This window comes from Peromyscus eremicus, chromosome 20 (genome assembly GCF_949786415.1).
Source record: "Peromyscus eremicus chromosome 20, PerEre_H2_v1, whole genome shotgun sequence".
NCBI classification, from domain to species: domain Eukaryota; kingdom Metazoa; phylum Chordata; class Mammalia; order Rodentia; family Cricetidae; genus Peromyscus; species Peromyscus eremicus.
Genome location: NC_081436.1, coordinates 2,169,423 through 2,187,602, shown reverse-complemented (window position 1 = coordinate 2,187,602; position 18,180 = coordinate 2,169,423). Strand labels below are relative to the sequence as shown.

The 18,180-nt window shown below is 50.7% G+C and overlaps 2 protein-coding genes across 2 annotated transcripts in view; one reads left to right on the top strand and one right to left on the bottom strand.

Annotated features, from left to right (window-relative positions):
* The window catches only part of Krt7 (keratin 7), a 64,925-nt gene that overhangs the window by 42,234 nt on the left and 4,511 nt on the right, over nucleotides 1-18,180 (top strand). The gene's annotated exons all lie outside the window — the stretch shown is intronic.
* On the bottom strand, nucleotides 4,749-9,570 carry LOC131897164 (keratin, type II cuticular Hb1). The gene is made up of 9 exons (XM_059248050.1): nucleotides 9,202-9,570; nucleotides 8,351-8,559; nucleotides 7,717-7,777; nucleotides 6,968-7,063; nucleotides 6,638-6,802; nucleotides 6,266-6,391; nucleotides 5,764-5,984; nucleotides 5,204-5,235; nucleotides 4,749-4,915 (listed from the first exon to the last, which is right to left on the bottom strand). The coding sequence occupies exons 1-9, from the start codon at nucleotides 9,568-9,570 to the stop codon at nucleotides 4,749-4,751; spliced, it is 1,446 nt and encodes a 481-aa protein (XP_059104033.1).

The window sequence follows — 18,180 nt, the reverse complement described above, 5'->3', positions numbered from 1 at the left end:
TCAAAGGCAGTTTTTTGTTTTTGTTTGAGCTCCAATTTCAGTGCATGCGTCAGTGAGGGGCCTTTGAGGAAGTTCAGACGAACGTCTCATCTCGGGGACGCAGGCAGCATCCTGCATCCCTCTCCCTGGAGACTGGCTGCCCACATTTTTTCCTTTCCAACCCCTATGTTTTGACTTTTCTGGTGTCTGTCCAGAGATCCTGAGGGCCTGGGGTCAGGTCTAGGCTAGGGCTAGGGTCATTTGAATCACCAGAATATCTGTGGTTTGGGACCTGTTCTCTGAGAGGTTCCCCAAGCCATGGGCCACATTCCAGTGAGGGATGGGGTGGGGGACCTGGTATTTATGAGGAGTCATTCACTCTGAGTTGAGGTGACTTCTGAAGGAAGCAGGGTTGTCCCCAGTTCAGTCATTGTGTCTCATCACAAGCGTGAGGCAGGAGACGAAGACAGGAAATGAAGAGTCATGGGAAGAGGGGGAAGATCCATATCCTAGGACTTAGTGTACATGTGTAACTGGCTGAATGAATTTAACCCACTTTCCAATTCACAGAAGACAGCCTGAAGAGAAAAGAGCCCTTTTTCTGAGAGGCAATTTGAAATGAGTGTTACAGCAACAAATGGGTCATATTTTAAAGACCGAGCATGCGACTTTGCATCTAATTTATGGGCATTTATCTCTTTTTTAATTAAGAAATTTTTTATTCATTTTACATACCAACCACAGATCTCCCTCTCATCCCTCCTGCCACCCCCATCCCTCCCTGACATCCCACTCCCCATCCCCTCCTCTGACAAGGTAAGGCCTCCCATGGGGAGTCAGCAGAGCCTGGTACATTCAGCTGAGGCAGGTCCAAGCCCCTCCCCTGCATCAAGGCTGTGCAAGTGTCCCACCATAGGTAGTGGGCTTCAAAGAGCCAGCTCATGCACCAGGGATGGATCCTGATCCTACTGCCAGGGCCCCTCAAACAGACCAAGCTACACAACTGTCTTTCTTATGCAGAGGGCCTAGTCAAGTCCTGTGAAGGCTCCGCAGCGGTTGGTCTAAAGTTCATGAGTTCCTATTAGCTTGGTTCGGTTGTCTCTGTAGATTTCCCCATCATGATCTTGACTCCTTGCTCATAGAATCCCTCTTCCCTCTTTTCGACTGGACTCTGGGCATTTATCTCTTAATCCACACCTGAACAATGCATCTCACAAGCCCCCTACAGTTTTTTTTTTTTTTTAAGATTTATTTTTTAGTTTTATGTGTACACATGTATGCCTGTGTGAATATTTGCAATGTGCATGCAGGTTCCTGAAGAGGCCAGAGAAGGCATTAAATTCCCTAGAACTGGAGTTGCAGGTGGTTGTGAGCCTCTGATATGAGTGCTGTGCACTGAACTCAGGTCCTGTGGGAGAATAAATGGTTCTTAATTGCCAGGCCATCTCTCCAGCTCCCACAAGAAGGAATTCTTTAGGATAAATAAACCAGCGCATATGTTTTTTCTTAAAATTTAATCTTTACTTATTTTTTACACTTTAATTTTTGAGCCTGGTTGTAAATTACATTCTTTGACAATAAGTTTAAAAGCCACAACACACACACACACCACACACACACACACACACACACACACACACACACACAGTGCTTAGGTCTCTCTGTCCTCCTTAATAAACTGTACTCTGCTCACACAGACCTGTCAGGATATCAGGCCCCAAGGGAAAGATTCCTTGGGAATGCCCACGCCCACGCCAAGAGGTGCATCCATAAAGATGGCCTTCTGTTGGCTCCTCGTACCCACTACATCCCTGCCTCACAGTTCATAGCACTCAGATGTGCCGGAAGCTGACCTGGGTTCATATCTCTATTTGAATTCCATGAGGACAGTGACTGTCTCAGTCAGGGTCCAACCATACAAGTAGCTGTGGACAGATTGAGACTATGCTCTAAGTTGACCTATCCAGGAATATTTTGTGTCTCCCCCCCGCCCCGACTATTAGCATGTCCCATCTACATAGTCCCTTGAAGTCATTTAAAAAATATGTGTTTATCACAGTGCTGGAGATCGAACCCAAGTGTGCACTCTGCTCCAATCTGCATGCACAGCCCTTTGGGAGCATTTAGAATCCCTTTCACAGAAGCGGTGCAAAGCCTAAGGCAGCCGACTTTGCTAGGCTGCAGTTAGATCAACAGCAGGCAGGGACAGGCAGACAAACCCAGGGGTTGGAACATCAAAGACAGCATTTCCAGAGGAACCCTTCCCAGAATGCTGCTGGGTGGCATGCGGCTATCACCACTCTGAGTTGACTCCGCATCCTCCTGTGACACCTGCCTAACCAGCACACACATGTGGTATAGTAATCAGGGCTCTCTGGGGGAGCGGGGCCCACAGAATGCATACATATTACAAAGGGGAGGAATGGCTTACACAGTATGAAGTCCAGCAATGGCTGGCTGCACACCAGGGAAGCCGAAGACCACGCAGCTGTGGGATCTATGAGGCTGCACATCTCCCAGCTGTCCCCGTCTGGCACCGAAGTCATTGGTTTCAGCCCAGGATGCAAGGCTGAAGAAATGGAGGATCCCGGTATCACTGCAAACAACAGACTAGATGCACTCACCAACAAGGAGCGAAGACAGGCAGGCCAAAGCAGCATTACCTTCCTCTCAGACCTCCTTAGAGCTGGGCCATAAAGTGCTGCCCACGCTGGGGGAGGTTCTTCCCCCTCAGCTAGTCTTTCCAGGAGACACCCTCATAGATCTGCTCAGGAACAGATTTCTTAGGTGATCCCAGAACCAATTAAGTCGACGGTCTAGATTAACCGTCACGTGCAGGATGCTCACATCCCTACACTGAACTCACAAATCCCTGAAGCTTGGAGGATGTGAAGGTTGTGTAGCTGGAACAGAGGAAAGAGAGGACTGGAGCTCAGCCAGATGAAGGAGTGACAGTAGAGCCACCCAGTGGTCCGTCAAGGCCCAGCCTGGCTGGTGAGAGCAGCGAGGTTGACAGGGAGTAGGCAAGAAGTGGCCCATCAAGACTGGAGCTTGATATGAGCTTCTGAACAAAAAAGCCCTAGAGGGCTGTGACTGTGGCTGGGCTGTGGCTATTGCTGTGGCTGTGGCTGTGGCTGTGGCTGTGGCTGTGGCTGGGCTGCTGTTCTAGTTATGGCTATGGCTGTGGCTGGGCTGGGCTGTGGCTGTGGCAATCTGGGCTAGGTCTGGGCTGGGGCTTCAGGGCTAGAATCTGGATATAGGCTCTACTTCTTAGTTATATGATACCCTAGGGCAGAGGGCTGTCAAGAAGAATCATACTCTCTGGGAACTCTCTGGGGCTCTGTCTATCAGAGATGGCTGGCATTGCCTTGACCCTACCTCTGACAAAGCCTTTGTTCAGGCCACTCTCTCCTGCTCTCTCAATAGTCTTCATTGTGGGGGCTTCCATCTCTGCAACATCTTCTGAGTCTGGGAGTAGAAGTTTTGAGATGCGTTCTGCTGTAAAGATGTATGTCCATGGACAAGCCTTAAAGTCATAGGAACAGCCTTGCTGTTCCAGCCCCTAGTTGTAGGATATGAACATTTCTTTCCATGCTTGTGACTTCTGTTCATGAATATGCATGTAATAAGAGGCTGGTGGTAGTTCTGATCCCTGGAGACATTTTACTTTATATCCTACAAAAGAGCAATAACTAATTAATGCAGATAGTGGTTGCTCCTGCCTGGTTATTGTACATCTGTGAAACTGATTTCCTCTCCCATGGAACCTGAGTTGGGGACCCCTTTGTCATCCCGGTCTTAGCGTTGTGTAAACAGGCAGAGAGGGAGCAAGCAGCCCACTTTACTCAGCTGGGAAGAGACAGAGCGGCCTGGATTGCTGCTGTGTGCTCTTTGCTGTGTTTGAGGCGAGGCAGAAGCTCTGGCAGGGCTCCAAACCCCAGCGGGACTCCATTAGGAAAAGACAGCCAAATCAAAGGTGTTTTTTGAAGCTTTACATCACATTCGTATATTCATGCCTTTAGGAGTCCAGTAAATTACTCGGGTATGAGTCTTTCCCACCTGACAGTGAGTGATGTTTCCTCAAGCTTCAGGCACTGGGGAATGCGATGCTTATTGTCGATCATTTACAAAGGTGCTCTGGCTGTTTTCTGGGAGGTAGTGGCGGTTACAGGAAATGAACACAAGCAGCCAACACAGAACTCATGGCAGTTGCACCCCTCAACTAAGAGACAGTCCCTGCCCCAGCCTTTGCTCATCTCTGACGGCTATTTTTTCTCCATCTTGAGAGATGTACTTTTAAGGTGGTGTGGGAAAAACTTGTCTCAGCCAGGTCTAAGACTGATGGGAGTCTAGGGACAAGACTGTGCTGGAAGCCCCGCTTTCCCCATGTGATGCTGGAGACAGGAACCCTGACTCCTCAGAGGGCCAGCAGAGACACAGACAAGGCTCAGAGTTGACTACATTAATTTATTGGAAACAGATCAAGACAGAGATTAGAGAGGAAGGGGCAGAGCTGTGGCTCTAGCAACTAGCTCCCAGGTAAGCAGGGTAAGTGCTCTCCTAGCCCCACCCTCCAGACCCCCACCCTGCGGCTCCAAAGGGACTTCTGAGAGCAGCTGCTCATCCAGGGAGACCAGAGGGGCTGAGAGTGAGAGAGTCGCTTCAAAGTGAGCACGTTGTAGGAGCAGGAGCGCCTTGTTCCAGGTCCCAGTACCGGGCAGCCAGAGACAGCTCAGAGGGAGAAAAGCCATCCCGGGTGAACGCAGCTCCTAACATTTACGGCCGCAGGACACAGCAGAGCCACAGGGCGCACACAGGCCTGTGTTCACCGCCAAGTTCCCGCTGCAGGGGGCGCTGCAGACGCTGCCGGTCACTGGCCGCGAACCTGACACGCACAGGTCCCCACACACGACCCCTCCGCGGGAGCTGCTGACACCTGCGGGTCCGGGAAGAAAGGAGCTGAGCGAGGATGGGGGGAGGGGCAGTAGCCCAGAAAGCCTCCTGATTTCCTAAGGACTCCCGATCCCTAGTCCTTAACTCCTGGGATTAAAAGCCAGACCCACTTCCGGTGAAGCACTCTGGTTCTATCTAGACCCAAAGACGTGGTCTTTTTGCATGACCCCAAATCCCTCCTGCTACTGTGCATGTAATACCCATCTAAACCCTTCATTTCAGAAACACTGCCTGCTGTCCCTGGGAGTGAAGCCCCGCCCCGGATACTCACAGACATTCACAGCTCCTACACCTTCACACAGTCTGAGGGAAGAAAAGAATTGATGAAGCCCAACCTAGTAGCAAACACAGGCCCCCAAACTGTGCTCCACATGTCAGAATTTGCCCACAAAAGACGATCAAAATATGGCCCACTATGAACACAGCCTCAAAGGGACCAGTGAAAGATTTCATCCCCAGAATCCAGCTATTGGTCAAGCCAATCCGGCCAAAGGCAAGATGGGGTTTGGTTCCTCTGAGAGGGACTTGTCGGGGACCAGCCCCCACACTTATTTACCCCAGGAACTCTTGAGGAATGAGGAATAAGAGACTCAGAAGTAGAGAAGGGAGAGAGAAAACACAGGACAGACTCAAGTGGGCCTGATCCTTATCCACCAGCCCAGACCTTTATTCCAAAGGTCTATTTATAACAATGCCAAGGGGTGGAGCAATAGACCTCCCTCTTGCTAGTTACAGTCACCTGGTGCCCAGGCCCGTGGTCCAATCAACCTCTTATGCAGTCCTGCTGGGTACAGCCACAAGGAAACCTAGTGGGCTCCAAAGGGGACCCACCTGTGCTCCTCGCCCTCCAGCAGGCGCCTGTAGGTGGCGATCTCGATGTCCAGTCCCAGCTTGGAGTTCATCACCTCCTGGTACTCCTTGAGCAGGCAGGCCATGTCCTGCTTGGCCTTCTGCAGGGCAGCCTCCAGCTCAGCCAGCTTGCAGCGGGCATCGGTGAGGGCAGCCTCACCCTGCTGCTCAGACTGGGTCACTGCAGCCTCCAGCTTGGTGTTCTGGGGATACAGAAGAGAATGAGATCGCCTATGGTCCCTGGGTTGCTCTATATATTACCTGGATGTATCTAGTCTGCTACCAGCTGGGAAACATCCTTCACCCTCAAATAAGAAATTTTTCTTTATAGATGTGGTTCAACCTGAGTGACTATGGTCAGGATTCTGTTCATATACATAGGAGGTATACTAAATGGTAAGATCCAAGCAGGGCACATGCTGGCCCTATGGCACTGAGTAGGCACCCAGCCTCCCTGGTCTCAGCACAGCTGACCCCTACGTACCTGGCACTTGGCGTTCTCAATCTCAGCTGTCAGCCTCTGGTTGATGCGGTTCAGCTCATTGATCTCCTCTCTGGTGCGACGCAGGGTCTCCCCATGACGGATCACTGTGGCCTTCATCTCCTCACACTGGGGATGGGGGAAACAGAGATGCCCATGAGGCACAGGATGCAACATCCACCCAGTGGGCACACCACCATTGATGTGCAAGATGTGCAAGATGCACAGCAGCACAGTGCTCAGCTGGGGCTGCCTCCTCCACCTGAGAGCTGTCTGCAATCTTCTTGCAATTCTTGGGGTGCATGAAACCTTTTCTGATAGATCCTGGAGTCTTTCCCACTGTCATGTCTAAGGACAGGTGTTGTGACCACTCACCTTGGTGCGGTACCAGGACTCGGCCTCTGCTCGGCTGCGGGTGGCAATGTCATCATACTGAGCCTTGATCTCAGCCACAATGCAGTCCATGTTCAGGTCCCGGCTGTTGTCCATCTTGACGATGACAGAGGTGTCTGAGATGTGGGCGTGGAGGATTCTGGTCTCCTGCAGGAGGAGGGAACAGCAGTCAAAAGCTTGTTGAAAATTCAGTCTAACACCACATACCTGTGTAAGCCTCTCAGACCTCCCCTGGTCCACATAGGTCTTCACAGACATGGAATGACTGTCTTCAGTCTACTTGCCAGGCTTCCACCTGGCTGTTGCCCTCACCTCCTCATACAGTCTCCTCAGGAAGTCGATCTCCTGGGTCAGTGCCTCTGCATTGGCCTCCTGGTCTGACTTGCGCAGGTAAGCACAGTCCACGTCCTGGGAAAGAGGGATGTGTGAGCCTATTTTCTCATCCATCCCATGCAGCTTAGGGAAGAAGGGTCCCAGTGTTTCTATGTTCAACCCATCTCTGCTTCCCTTGCCAGCATGCACTTGGCAGCTCCTCTCTGTGGAGACTCTCATGCTTTGCAGACTCTCCCTGCCTCTTTGCCTTGGCCCCAAGTGACTCTGTACTGCTCCAGCAAGCCTCCCAGACGGGTTCCAGCTGTGCCATTGGAGCCTGTCCTGCCCCCAACAATGGTCCCTGTCTCTCTTCCATCATTCCTTATACACTTGGTTGAGTCCTGGCATGGTGGTCTGACTTGTGGAGTGGGAGGTAGACCACACCATTGCTCAGTGGCGGAACGAAGCCCAGTGGTTCCCTCGGACGCAAGCCACAGACTACAGCCTTTAAAGCAGGATAATGCAGCAGAGGTCAGTGTAACCATCCACTGAAGCAGGGCCACTAGACATTCCAGGTAATTTGCCCTTTGTCCCAGACTTGACATGAGTTCCTTCTCAGGAAATTTCCCATCCGACATGAAAGGTTCATACCCTTGCTCCCTTCAATTAGCACCAGATACTCTGTCTTCAAACACAGTGTGTCCCTCAGGTATCCATGTTACCCTGCCTCCCACACCCCTGCTACTTGCCTTCTTCAGAGCCACAAACTCATTCTCGGCTGTGGCTCTCAGAGAAACTTCCTCCTCGTACCTGACATAAAGAGAGGAGAGGTCAGGCAGAGAAGGGGGTCTCTGAACCCCACCTGGCCAGTCCTGCTTTAAGATCCCCTTAGGAGAGGAATGAAGGCCCAGCCTCAAAGTGAACATCATGTATTCTTGGGCATAGAGTCCTAGCCTTCCCTCACATACATGCCAGTTCTAGCCTAGCTGCTGAAAGACCCAGAGGGCCAGGACTGAGAACCTAAGGCTGTGGGACCTTCTGGGCCTGGGTCCTGCCCCCCCCCAATGCCCTAGGCTGCATCTACTTAGCTACTACAGGACAGAGGCCAAAAGTCAGATGGAGCAGGTAGAGTGCCCCTGAGTGTCCTCCCCAAGAGGGGATTGGGGCAGAGTGCTAGACAGTTTCCAGCTGAGTTAGATAGAGTCTGACCAAAGGCACCAGGTCCCCTTCAGGTGACTGTCTAGACAGAAATTCTGTAGATGGCAGGATCTAGCACTGCCATAGCCCTGGGGCCACACACTTTCCTGGAAACAATGTCACTTCCTGTGCCTTGATTTTCATCGAGGTGAAATCCTGTGTCAGCTCCCCATACACTGTCCTCACCTCTTCTTGTAGCCCTCCATGGCCTCCTGGGCATGGTTGAGCTCAGCAGCCAGCCTCCCGCTGTCAGCCTCCACACACTCAGCCTCCCTCCTCAGGGTCTCGATGTAGCCCTCGAACAGCGGCTCCACATTGCTCTCACAGCACTTGCGGTTCTGGTAGAACTGCCACTTGGTCTCCAGCAGCTTGTTCTGCTGCTCCAGGAAGCGCACCTGCCATGGGAATGAGAAGGGGTTCAGGCGCAGATCCGAGGTGATGGTGGAGAGGAAGTGGAGGGCTCTGGGAAGGAGCCCAATTCTCCATTCCCTTATCTTGGCTCTGCCTCAGCTTTCCCACTTGGGGAGAGCACAAGGGACAGGGGCAGTGCCCACACTCACAGATGCAGGTGGCCACTTCAGTGTCCCGTGCTGGGCTTGGTACTCTCCTCTGAAGCTAGGAAGGCAAGAGCCCCCACAAGCAGAGCACCCACATTTGCATCCCAGGATGAGGGACTGGCATGGAGCCAGGGAGACAGTGTCACAGGCCCTTTGGAGGAGCTAACTGGGCTGGCCTCTGCCCCTCCCCCAGCAGTCCACATCCCTTCCTGTCAGCTCCAGTGCCACCTTCCTCTTTGGGCTGCCCACAGCCCCATGCTCCAGTCCCCTGGACCTCCCTGCAGTCAGCTTGTGCCCAGGGCAGCCTGGCCATCAGCCCTACTTCTCAGGACTGGCAGAAGATCCCTGTGGTTCTTAGTGTGCCCATCTGGACACACCTCTCCCTTGAGACCAGGGGCTCAATAGGAGAGGTCTTTCTGCCTCCTGTGCCCCTCAGTGTTCAGCCTTGGCCATGCCTATGGTGGGCCCCAGGACACCCACCTTGTCGATGAAGGCTGCAAACTTGCTGTTGAGACACTTGATCTGTTCCTTCTCCTCATGCTTCACACACTGAGCATTGGGGTCGATCTCCAGGTTGAGGGGTGTGAGCAGGCTCTCATTGACAGAGACTGTGGTGATGCAGGGGGGTGTGGGCCCGCAGACGCCTCCAGAGCGGTATCCGAAGCTGCGTCCACAGGAGCCGGAGCGGAAGGCCCCACAGACGCTGTGGCTGCCGAAGCCCCCAGAGAGTCCGCGGTAGCAGGAGATGCCCCGGTAGGGAGCTGCAGAGATGCAGCATCGGCCAGGCCTGGGCCCACAGGCTGAGGCGCAGCTGAAGGCTTGGCCACAGAATCCTGATCCACAGGTCATTGTGCTTTTGAAGATGGACTGAGGAGTTCTGAATGGGAGCTCTGGAGTCCTGATGGAAACTCCAATGTGCTATTCCAGATGCCTGGGTCCTATTTATGGCAGATTCTCAGGGGTTTGGCTAAGAACGTGGTTGAGGCAATTGGACTTTATGGGCTTGGGCGGTTAGCCCTGTCCAAGCCTCTCTAGAACGTGCTTTAATGGTGGAGTGGCCCGCACCCTCCTCTTTGTAAAGCATGCCAGCCTGTGCCTGGGGCACTCAGCTGGTTGCATCTTCAAAGTGCCTGAGGTGGGGCATGCGCACTCTGCAGCATCAGGGAGGGCAGGAAAGACCCATGCACACAGGAGAGCTAGGAATGGGGCACAGTTGCCCTTGCGCCTTCAGTGAGTGTGTGGGGAGACAGGCATGCCAGCAAGTCTGGGGAATCAACACCCAACCTCCAGAGGCTTTGGTCCGGGACTTCAGCTGCCCCCAAGCAGAGTGGGATCCCTTCCCTCTGTGCTGTGTTCTCTGAGAACTGCTCTTCCTGAAGTGTTAGCACCCAGTGCAAGGCTAAATATCTCTCTGTTTAGTCCTCTAAAAGCTAACTGGAGTTTCCAGAAAGTGCGACACACTGTCCTTAGGTACTTCAGCATCCCCACCCCCAATTAAACCCAGGGTCTTGAGTGTACTAACAAGTGCTCTACCCCTGAGTGACACCCCGCCCCCCTTCAACGTACATTTCTTAAAAATACAAGCAGTACCCTTTTCACACCCAAGAAAATCAACAACAAATCTAGAAAAGCACTAGAATCTATTCGGTATTCAGTTTCCCCAGCTGTCCTAGGATTATTTTAAAGCAGGTTTTAACAATTTAACATGTCACTCTCACCCTTGTGCCCTCTGTATGGGATGTCAGAGCTTCGGACCGATTGTTCCACTGGGACATCCTAGGTATGTGTGGCAGCTGAAGTCTAATCTGTTGACTCTCTGGCTCTCTGGTTTTGTTGTGGACATTCGAGCCCTCACTACCTACTTGTGAGTGGTGCCTAGTTGTCGCCCAGCACAGATGAGGAACATCCATCATTTCACAAAATTCTTTGAGATAGTGCTGGGCTAGAGGCTTGGCACTATCAAGTCAACATTTGGGGCAAAATACTTCATGTTGAGTTCTGGGTCCTTCTTACTGCCTCAGACCAGGAGGCACAACGAATCAGGTTGTGGATTTCAAGTTGGATGGTTTGAGAAGGTTTCCCCTTTACAAGGAGTGAGGACTCTGTAGGGAGTACACACACCTTACTTTGATAAGTGTGCGTTCCTTCGCATGGGTCATCTACTATGTGCTCATCAATACAAGCAAGAAGCAATCTTTAGTTATTACATCAGCTGTCTGAGGGACACACCGTTCCTCTTGTGCTACAGAAGGGAAAATGGAGGCTCAGAGAGGCTGAAAAACTTGCCCAAAGTCTCCTAGCTGTCAAGCAATGCGTTTAGGAGGTGCTAAGCCTTTGAGAGAACCAAGCTTCCAATTTACTAGTCTCTGAGAAAGTTCCAGAAGGTAGAGAATGCCGGCTGGGGTAGATATCTCTGAACTTAGACAGCACAAGGAAGATGGCAGAGTTGGTGACTGGGACAGGCTGAATGGGAGGGGCCGGTGGTGTGTGTTCTCCCAGGGCAGCCTGGGGCCGGCATGTGGCTGAGAGGTGGCTTCATGGACGTGAGCACTGAGAGGCCATGGGAAGCAACAGTTTTAGCTATTTGCATTCTCTGGGCAAATCGCAGTTATTTTGGTTCATTACTGGGTTCTACTTGTCCACCAGCCATTTCTCCTCCAATAATACCCTAGAAAAACCATCCGGGACAGTACAGAGGACAGCACAGTGGCATGGTGTAATGGAAGACTCTGAGCCCAGGCAAGGAGCAAGGGGTGGGCTTGGTGAAAGGGTAGGAAAGAGGAAACCTCAGGGCAGGGCTCCCACATCTGTGCAGAGCATCCAGACACTGACAGATGTGGTGGGGGTCACAGGCTGTGCCAGTGATCTGGTCCCGCAGATGGGTGTGGCACCTGAGGGCACTTCATGTGTTCTGAGAGCTGGGCTAACATGTTGGAAAGCTCTTTGCAACCATCCTGGGCACTGCCCACAGCGGTGGCCCCAGCCAACCAGCTGGCCAGGTGTCCCTGGAGCAAGTGCTGAGCCAAGCAGCACTTGCCAGGAGGCCGGTCCTGCCAGGGGAACTCCCCATCAAAACACTGTGTGCCAGCATGAGCCCTTAGGAATGCCTAGCTCTTGCTAAGCAATTTCCAAGCCCCAAGAAGCAATTGGAACAAGATACAAAGGAACTCAGCTATGACACGTCATTGGACTTCAGGGGCTACTAATCACTGCCAATTTTTGAACACCTAATAGGATATTTAGCCTGTTTACTTCCAGTGAAAAGCTGAAAAACTAAGAGGGGGAGGTGAGAAGGGTAAGAGAGAGGGAGAAGGAAGGAAAAGAGGTTGACTGAACATGCTGTTGGGCTCCGGTAGCGTAAAGTCGGTACACTGTAACTACAGAAGTTAAAACCATTTTTACTGTGAACTACACCAACAGACGCTAACACTATAGTAAGAAGTAAAACATGTGAGCAGGAGTCCCTAAGAGTGCCTATAGTCTGTGACTCCTTCAGAGATTATGCCTTCTTCCCCCTGGCCCAGGTCATCCACTACCTGGGGCTTGTAAGTTTTTATTCCTTGTTTCTCTTTCCAGTTTTTAGAGCCAGTGGTTCTAAAACCAGTGGCCTATCTGTCCATTTCCCAGGCTTTAAATTTTTCATACATAGATTCACATCGTATGTCTTCTTTCATGTCTGGCTTCTGTCCTGTGTTGCTTTCTGGAGCTGTCCCGTGTTGGGCTCAATTGGTGTGTGTTCACTGTATGAAAAGACCCCACCCATCCAGTTCCCTCTCTGCCCAGGTAGGCTCACGGTCTAGTGTCCGTACATCGAAGAGAGATGCTGGGGACATCAGCCTTTATAGGGTGAATTTTCTCAGTACTCTCCCAACTTTAAAAAGAATCTCCCCTGATGCTAACCTTATTTCATACAAGGTCTCTGTCTGTCTCTGTCTGTCTGTGTGTGTGTGTGTGTGTGTGTGTGTGTGTGTGTGTGTGTGTGTGTACACTACAGTGTGCACATGGAGGACAGAGACCAGCTTGTGGGAATCACTTCTCTCCTTCCACCATCTGAATCCTGGGGACTGACAGGTCATCAGCCCCAGTGGCAGACACTCTTACCTACTGTTATCTTGCTGGCTTTTGTATGGTTCTTTTCTGCAGTTTTTATTTATGTGTGTGAGTGTTCTACCTGCACATAGGTCTGTGCACCATGTTCATGTCTGGTGCCCGTGGAGATCCGAAGAGAATGTCAGATCCCTTGGAAGCGGAGTGGATGGAGTTGTGGATGGGTTATGGGTGGTTGTGGTGCTGACTCCTTACTCTTGCCTCCTGAGCCACTGCACCAGTGGCCCATCACCCTATGTAATGTGTCTCCTCTGAGGCTAGTGCTCTGAAATACTGAGACCAGGGAAGGTGAAGAAGATACTTGCTCCAGGTGAGAGTCAGAGACAGCTGACCCCAGAGGCTGATGCACCAGACCCTGTTGGAAGGAATGAGTTTGGCTCCTTGCATGCCCATCTGCCCACCATCAGCAGCACACTGCAGATGTGTTTGCATGGAGCACCTAACATATAGGTTCAATTCCCTCCTCCTCAACACCCTCTTCAAGGCCTTCTTTGCACATTGCTCTCAGGGTTCTGGGCTTGAGGATGGAGGGGAACTCATCTTTGCTCTTGTGAGCCTCTGGCATTAAGAGCAAAGCTGGACACAGGCACAGATCACAAATAGTGAGGCACATCCTGAAACACATTACTACATACAAAAATTTTGTTTGTGGACACATTTCAAGGGCTTGGCACATAGTAGGTGCTCAATAAATGTCTGTTGAATGAATACAGTGAGTACCAGCTACACATTAAGTACTGAGTAATGGGGCCATCAAAGCTTGGTGGCCAGTTGTACAAAGTTTTGTGGTCAAATGGGGTGGGGTCACACGAAACAGACCAGGAAGTGGCCATTCCTGGGGGTGGGGTGGGAAGGAGTGATGCTGAGGTCTGAAGGAGTGACATAAGAGAAATGTGTTCTTGGCCAAAGAGAGCCAACCAGTGAAGGCGAGCATTCAGAAAGCCTGGGGTAGAGTAGATGGAGTGTGAGCCAGGTTGGGGATGGGAGGAGGGGTAGGAACGGGAGGGAATTTTATGGGGAGAAGGAGCTGTGTGGTCTTAGATGATGACTCCTGAGAGCCACTAGCAGGAAGGGAAGGAAGCTGGCGGGGTGCAGTTGGGAAGAATGAGAGGTCAGAGAGATAGGAGGAAGTGGAGAAGGATGAAGGACAAGTGAGTGAAGATCCAGAGGACAATGGTGTGGTGGAAACACTTCAGCAGAAATGATTGAGGGGAGAAGGAAGAGGAGGCGAGGAAGGGGGAGGAAGAGAGGAGGGATGATGATGATGATGATGATGATGATGAAGAGGATAAGGATGAGGAGGATGAGGATGAGGAGGATGAGGATGATGAAGATGAGGAGGAGAAGGAGGATGATGAAGATTAGGAGGAGGAGGAGGAGGAGGAGGAGGAGGAGGAGGAGGAGGTTAATAAGGATGAGGAGGCAGCTGCTGTGCTGGAAAGGTACAGCTTGAGGTCAGGGTTTGGACCAGTCTGCAGAGGGGCAACTTCAGCCCAGATGTCCGATGATGAGGTTTCATAGACAGACGCAGGTCTTAGGGAGTGAGGCTCAGCAGGCTGAGCTCCAAGGGTTGGGCATCCTGTTCTTCTGACCCTTTGGCCAAAGATACTCGCTTTGTTGCATTCTGATGGATGCTTAGCCGGTGTCCTGGGTGTGAGCAGGATGAGAAGTGGGGTTCTGATGTGGAATGCCCCCTAACTTGCCTCACATATGTAGCGGCTAGACCTGAAATCAGTTCTCTCACTCAAGAGTCCTGTTAGTGTGTAAATATCCTCCTTCACACAAGTTGGAAGCCTTACTGGCCTTGGCTTCTCTTTCTGCTTATAGGTGGGAAGGACACACCCAGTAGGTGATGCTTGAGTGTCTTCCAGATGTAGAGCCCATGAGCTACTCCAGTCTAAACTCCCACTAGTGTCTCAAGGATGACACTGGCCTGCTTCCTTGGCCTTGGCCTCTACTGGATGAGGGTCTTTCTCTCTTTCTGTCTCTGTTGTCTCTATCCATCTCTGTCTCTTGTCTCTCTGTCTCTGACTCTGTCCCTCTCTCATCATGAAATCATAGAACTTCATGACCCTTCTTTCAAGGACCCTCAGCCTTCCTGGGCTTCCATCCTTGGCTCTGTGTCCCTGTTACCCACCCTCCGAGTCTCCTCCAGGTTTCTGCCTTGTGAAAGCCCATTTTTGCCCTTCCCAAGGGGCCCCCCTTTTCTCTCCTAGAAGGACACCACAGTCAGGCATTCCTCTGCACCCTCTGGCTTTCCTCACCATGGTGGCTCTGTTTTCCTTGACGTGAGAGCTGCAGAGGCGGGGCTTCTGTCTGTGCAGTCTCCCCTTTCTAGTCAGCACATGTTCAGGGGCTACCTGACAGGACATATCAACCCCAGGGTCCCCAGATGCCCCATCTGTGAGACACAGCTAGTCTTTGCTACCTTCTACCTTGAGGCTCTGTCGCACACATTATACATTCCCTGGAAGCCGAGCGGACTGAAGTGAGCTTTGAGTAAGGACTCCATGAGATGAAAATGGTCTGATTGTCTTCATCACTGCAAGGCCCACCTGACCACATGGGCTGGAAGAAGAGACCACACCACATGGGTTCAATGTGTCCCCACATGCAGGGTGGCCGGTCCAGAAGGGGTTTGCTTTGATATAAGGCTTTCTGAAGTAAAAGAGTTAATGCCCCTTCTTTCAGCAGAATGGCTGCTTGTTCTTCCCCCAGGAAGCTTTTCCTTGACCCCAGCTTCCAGCCAGCCAGCGAGGGCTTGCCTGCTCTTGCTTCCTCTGCAGTTCTGTTATGTTAGGACAGATTTCCAAAGGCATCCCCCAACAGACCCATGGGATCTCCGGCTACCACCCAATCAGGAGGTTTGGGGATTAGATGGAAAACAAGGTACACAAGCTGGATGTTGTTTAATTTATGACCAAGGATTTCTTTTTTTTAAATAATATTTCATTTTTTGAGGTAATGTAGTTCCATTGTTTCTCCTTCTCTTTCTTTCCTCCAAACCCTCCCATGCACCCCCTTGACCTCTTTCAAATTGACAACCTCTTTGTCTTTAATTGTTGTTGTACATATATGTGTATAAATACACATATACATTCCTGAATGTATAAATAAGACTGGCTGAGTCCATATAATGTTACTTGCATGTATATTTTCAGGGTTGACCATTTGGTATTGGATAATCAATTGGAGACCCTTCCCCAGGAAAGATTATGCATCCCACTCTCAGCTTTCCTTAGTTGCCTGTAATTCTTCATCTAGGGTCGAGGCCTTGTGAGACCTTTTCTGTCTCCATTAGCATACCTGTTGGTGTCTTCTTTCTTCCGCTCATGTTTAGGCATCCATGTTAGTGAGACTTTATGTATGTAGCTTCTGATATTTCTAGGAGACACAATCTTCCAGCAAACTTCTTATTCCTCTGGCTCTTCCAATCTTCCTGTCCCCTCTTCCCCAGGATCCCTGTGTCTTAGGGGCGGAGGTTGTTGTAGATATATCATTTGGGACAGGCACCTACAACTCTGCATTTTTATTGGTTGTGTGGTCAATGATCTCTGATGCTTTTCTAAGACTGAATGAAAAATACAATTTTTTTTTTTTGTTTTTTGAGACAAGATTTCTCTGTGTAGCTTTGCACCTTTCCTGAAACTCAGTCTGTGAGACAGGCTGGCCTCGAACTCACAGAGATCCTCCTGCCTTTGCCTCCTGAGTGCTGGGTTTAAAGGCGTGCGCCGCCGCCGCCGCCGCCGCCGCCGCCGCCACCACCACCACCTGGCAAAAAATAAAAATTTTTGACTTATTTTCCAATTAATGAAGTTTCAGATCATCTGAGCTTTTTTTCTGTTAGAGCTGCTGCCTAAGTATTGGCCAAGATGAGGGTCCATGAGCAGGCCTTTCCTGAAGCAGTTGGGTTGGATCGGGAAGGAGATGGACACTTAGGCCATAGTCCTTTCTTCTCCTGGGACAGGCCCATATGGTAGGACAATAGTGCACTCAACAATAATTAAGCACTTTCTATGGGCCGGCTGCTACATTAAGTATTATCCATGTATTATCTTAATCAGTTCTCCCATTGCTCTTTCAAGTGAGGCCATATTGCTGGTAATTGAACATAAGTGGTTTGGGAAGGTGAGTGAGTACACCCCGTCAAAGCTGTCAATATAGCCACAATAGCAACAGCACAACAACAACAATCCACATCTATCTGTGCCCTTGGTGTGTATCAGGCTCAGGCCTAAGTGCTTAGCATAGATTAATTATTTAATCCTTACAACAACTTTACGAGGTAGGTGTATTATCCTCATCTTACAAACCATAATGGAGGCTCAGAGTTGCTGAGTGGCTACCTAGAGTTACCCAGTAGCGTGGTGGAGCTAGGATTTGAAACTAGGCACTTTGGAATCCGGATCTGTGTCCTCAACTGGTATAACATGTATTTCTACTTTTTAAGAATTACAGCTCCAGAAGGAATAATTTTATGCAATGACAGAACCACATATGTCTGAACTAGAAGGACAGGGCGCAGTAGTGAGGCAAGCAAATCTGTTCTGCTCTGGATGCTTTTGTTCTGGTCTGTTCTATGACTGAGAAATGATGGTTATTCCCCTTAGTAGGTAACAACATGAACTCAGGAAAAGCACTGCCCAGAGCAACTGGAAAAGATGGGGGGGGGGAGGCAGCCTACCATATTGTGCTCTGAGGTTTACCAAGCCTATACACATCTCTTCTTCACACTTCCAGGACAGTCAGGGCAGCAAAGCCACAGCCTGCTTCCTAGCAGAGTAAAACATCTGCTTCCATCAGGCCATGTAGAGCTAGTCAGGGCAGTGTTCTGGCCCTACCCAGCTCTTGTGAGCTCAAAGCTTATACTGGATGGGCAGCATCAGATGGTATAGCTGTGTCTTAGTGCCTGTCAAAGCTACTGGTAGGCTGACGTGCAAAGCAGAAGGTCGGGGGGGGGGAGGTGTCACAGTGTGGGAAGCAGTGGGGACTTGAGTGACAGTTGGGGGTTACATGTTTTCTTCATGTTACCTTACTGGATTTCATATCCCAAGACAAATACTGTGTAGACACATTACAGTGAGGCCACCCCCTGCCTTGGATGACATAGGATCCTGAGGTGAAATGAAGAATTTGGATACTTGTTTTAGGCTTTCCTGGAGCCAGTGAGCCAGTGTGTACCCCTAGGGCTTGGGGAAGACTGAAGGAAGATACTTTCTTGGTTCAGACCAGCCAAGATGGGTCAGGGAGAGTCTATGTCCATAGATGTGTGTGTGTGTGTGTGTGTGTGTGTGTGTGTGTGTGTGTGTAACATAGACATGAAGCCTGTATGTGTGAGTCAGTGGGGCCAGG

What these genes read in the sequence shown, in the direction of transcription:
- LOC131897164 (XM_059248050.1), bottom strand. Translation starts at nt 9,570, where the DNA reads ATGACCTGTGGATCAGGATTCTGTGGCCAAGCCTTCAGCTGCGCCTCA. An exon ending in AGTTTGTGGCTCTGAAGAAG is followed by an intron (nt 7,064 to 7,716) that starts GCAAGTAGCAGG and finishes CCTCTTTCCCAG; the next exon opens with GACGTGGACTGTGCTTACCT. An exon ending in AGTCCTGGTACCGCACCAAG is followed by an intron (nt 6,392 to 6,637) that starts GTGAGTGGTCAC and finishes CCCCATCCCCAG; the next exon opens with TGTGAGGAGATGAAGGCCAC.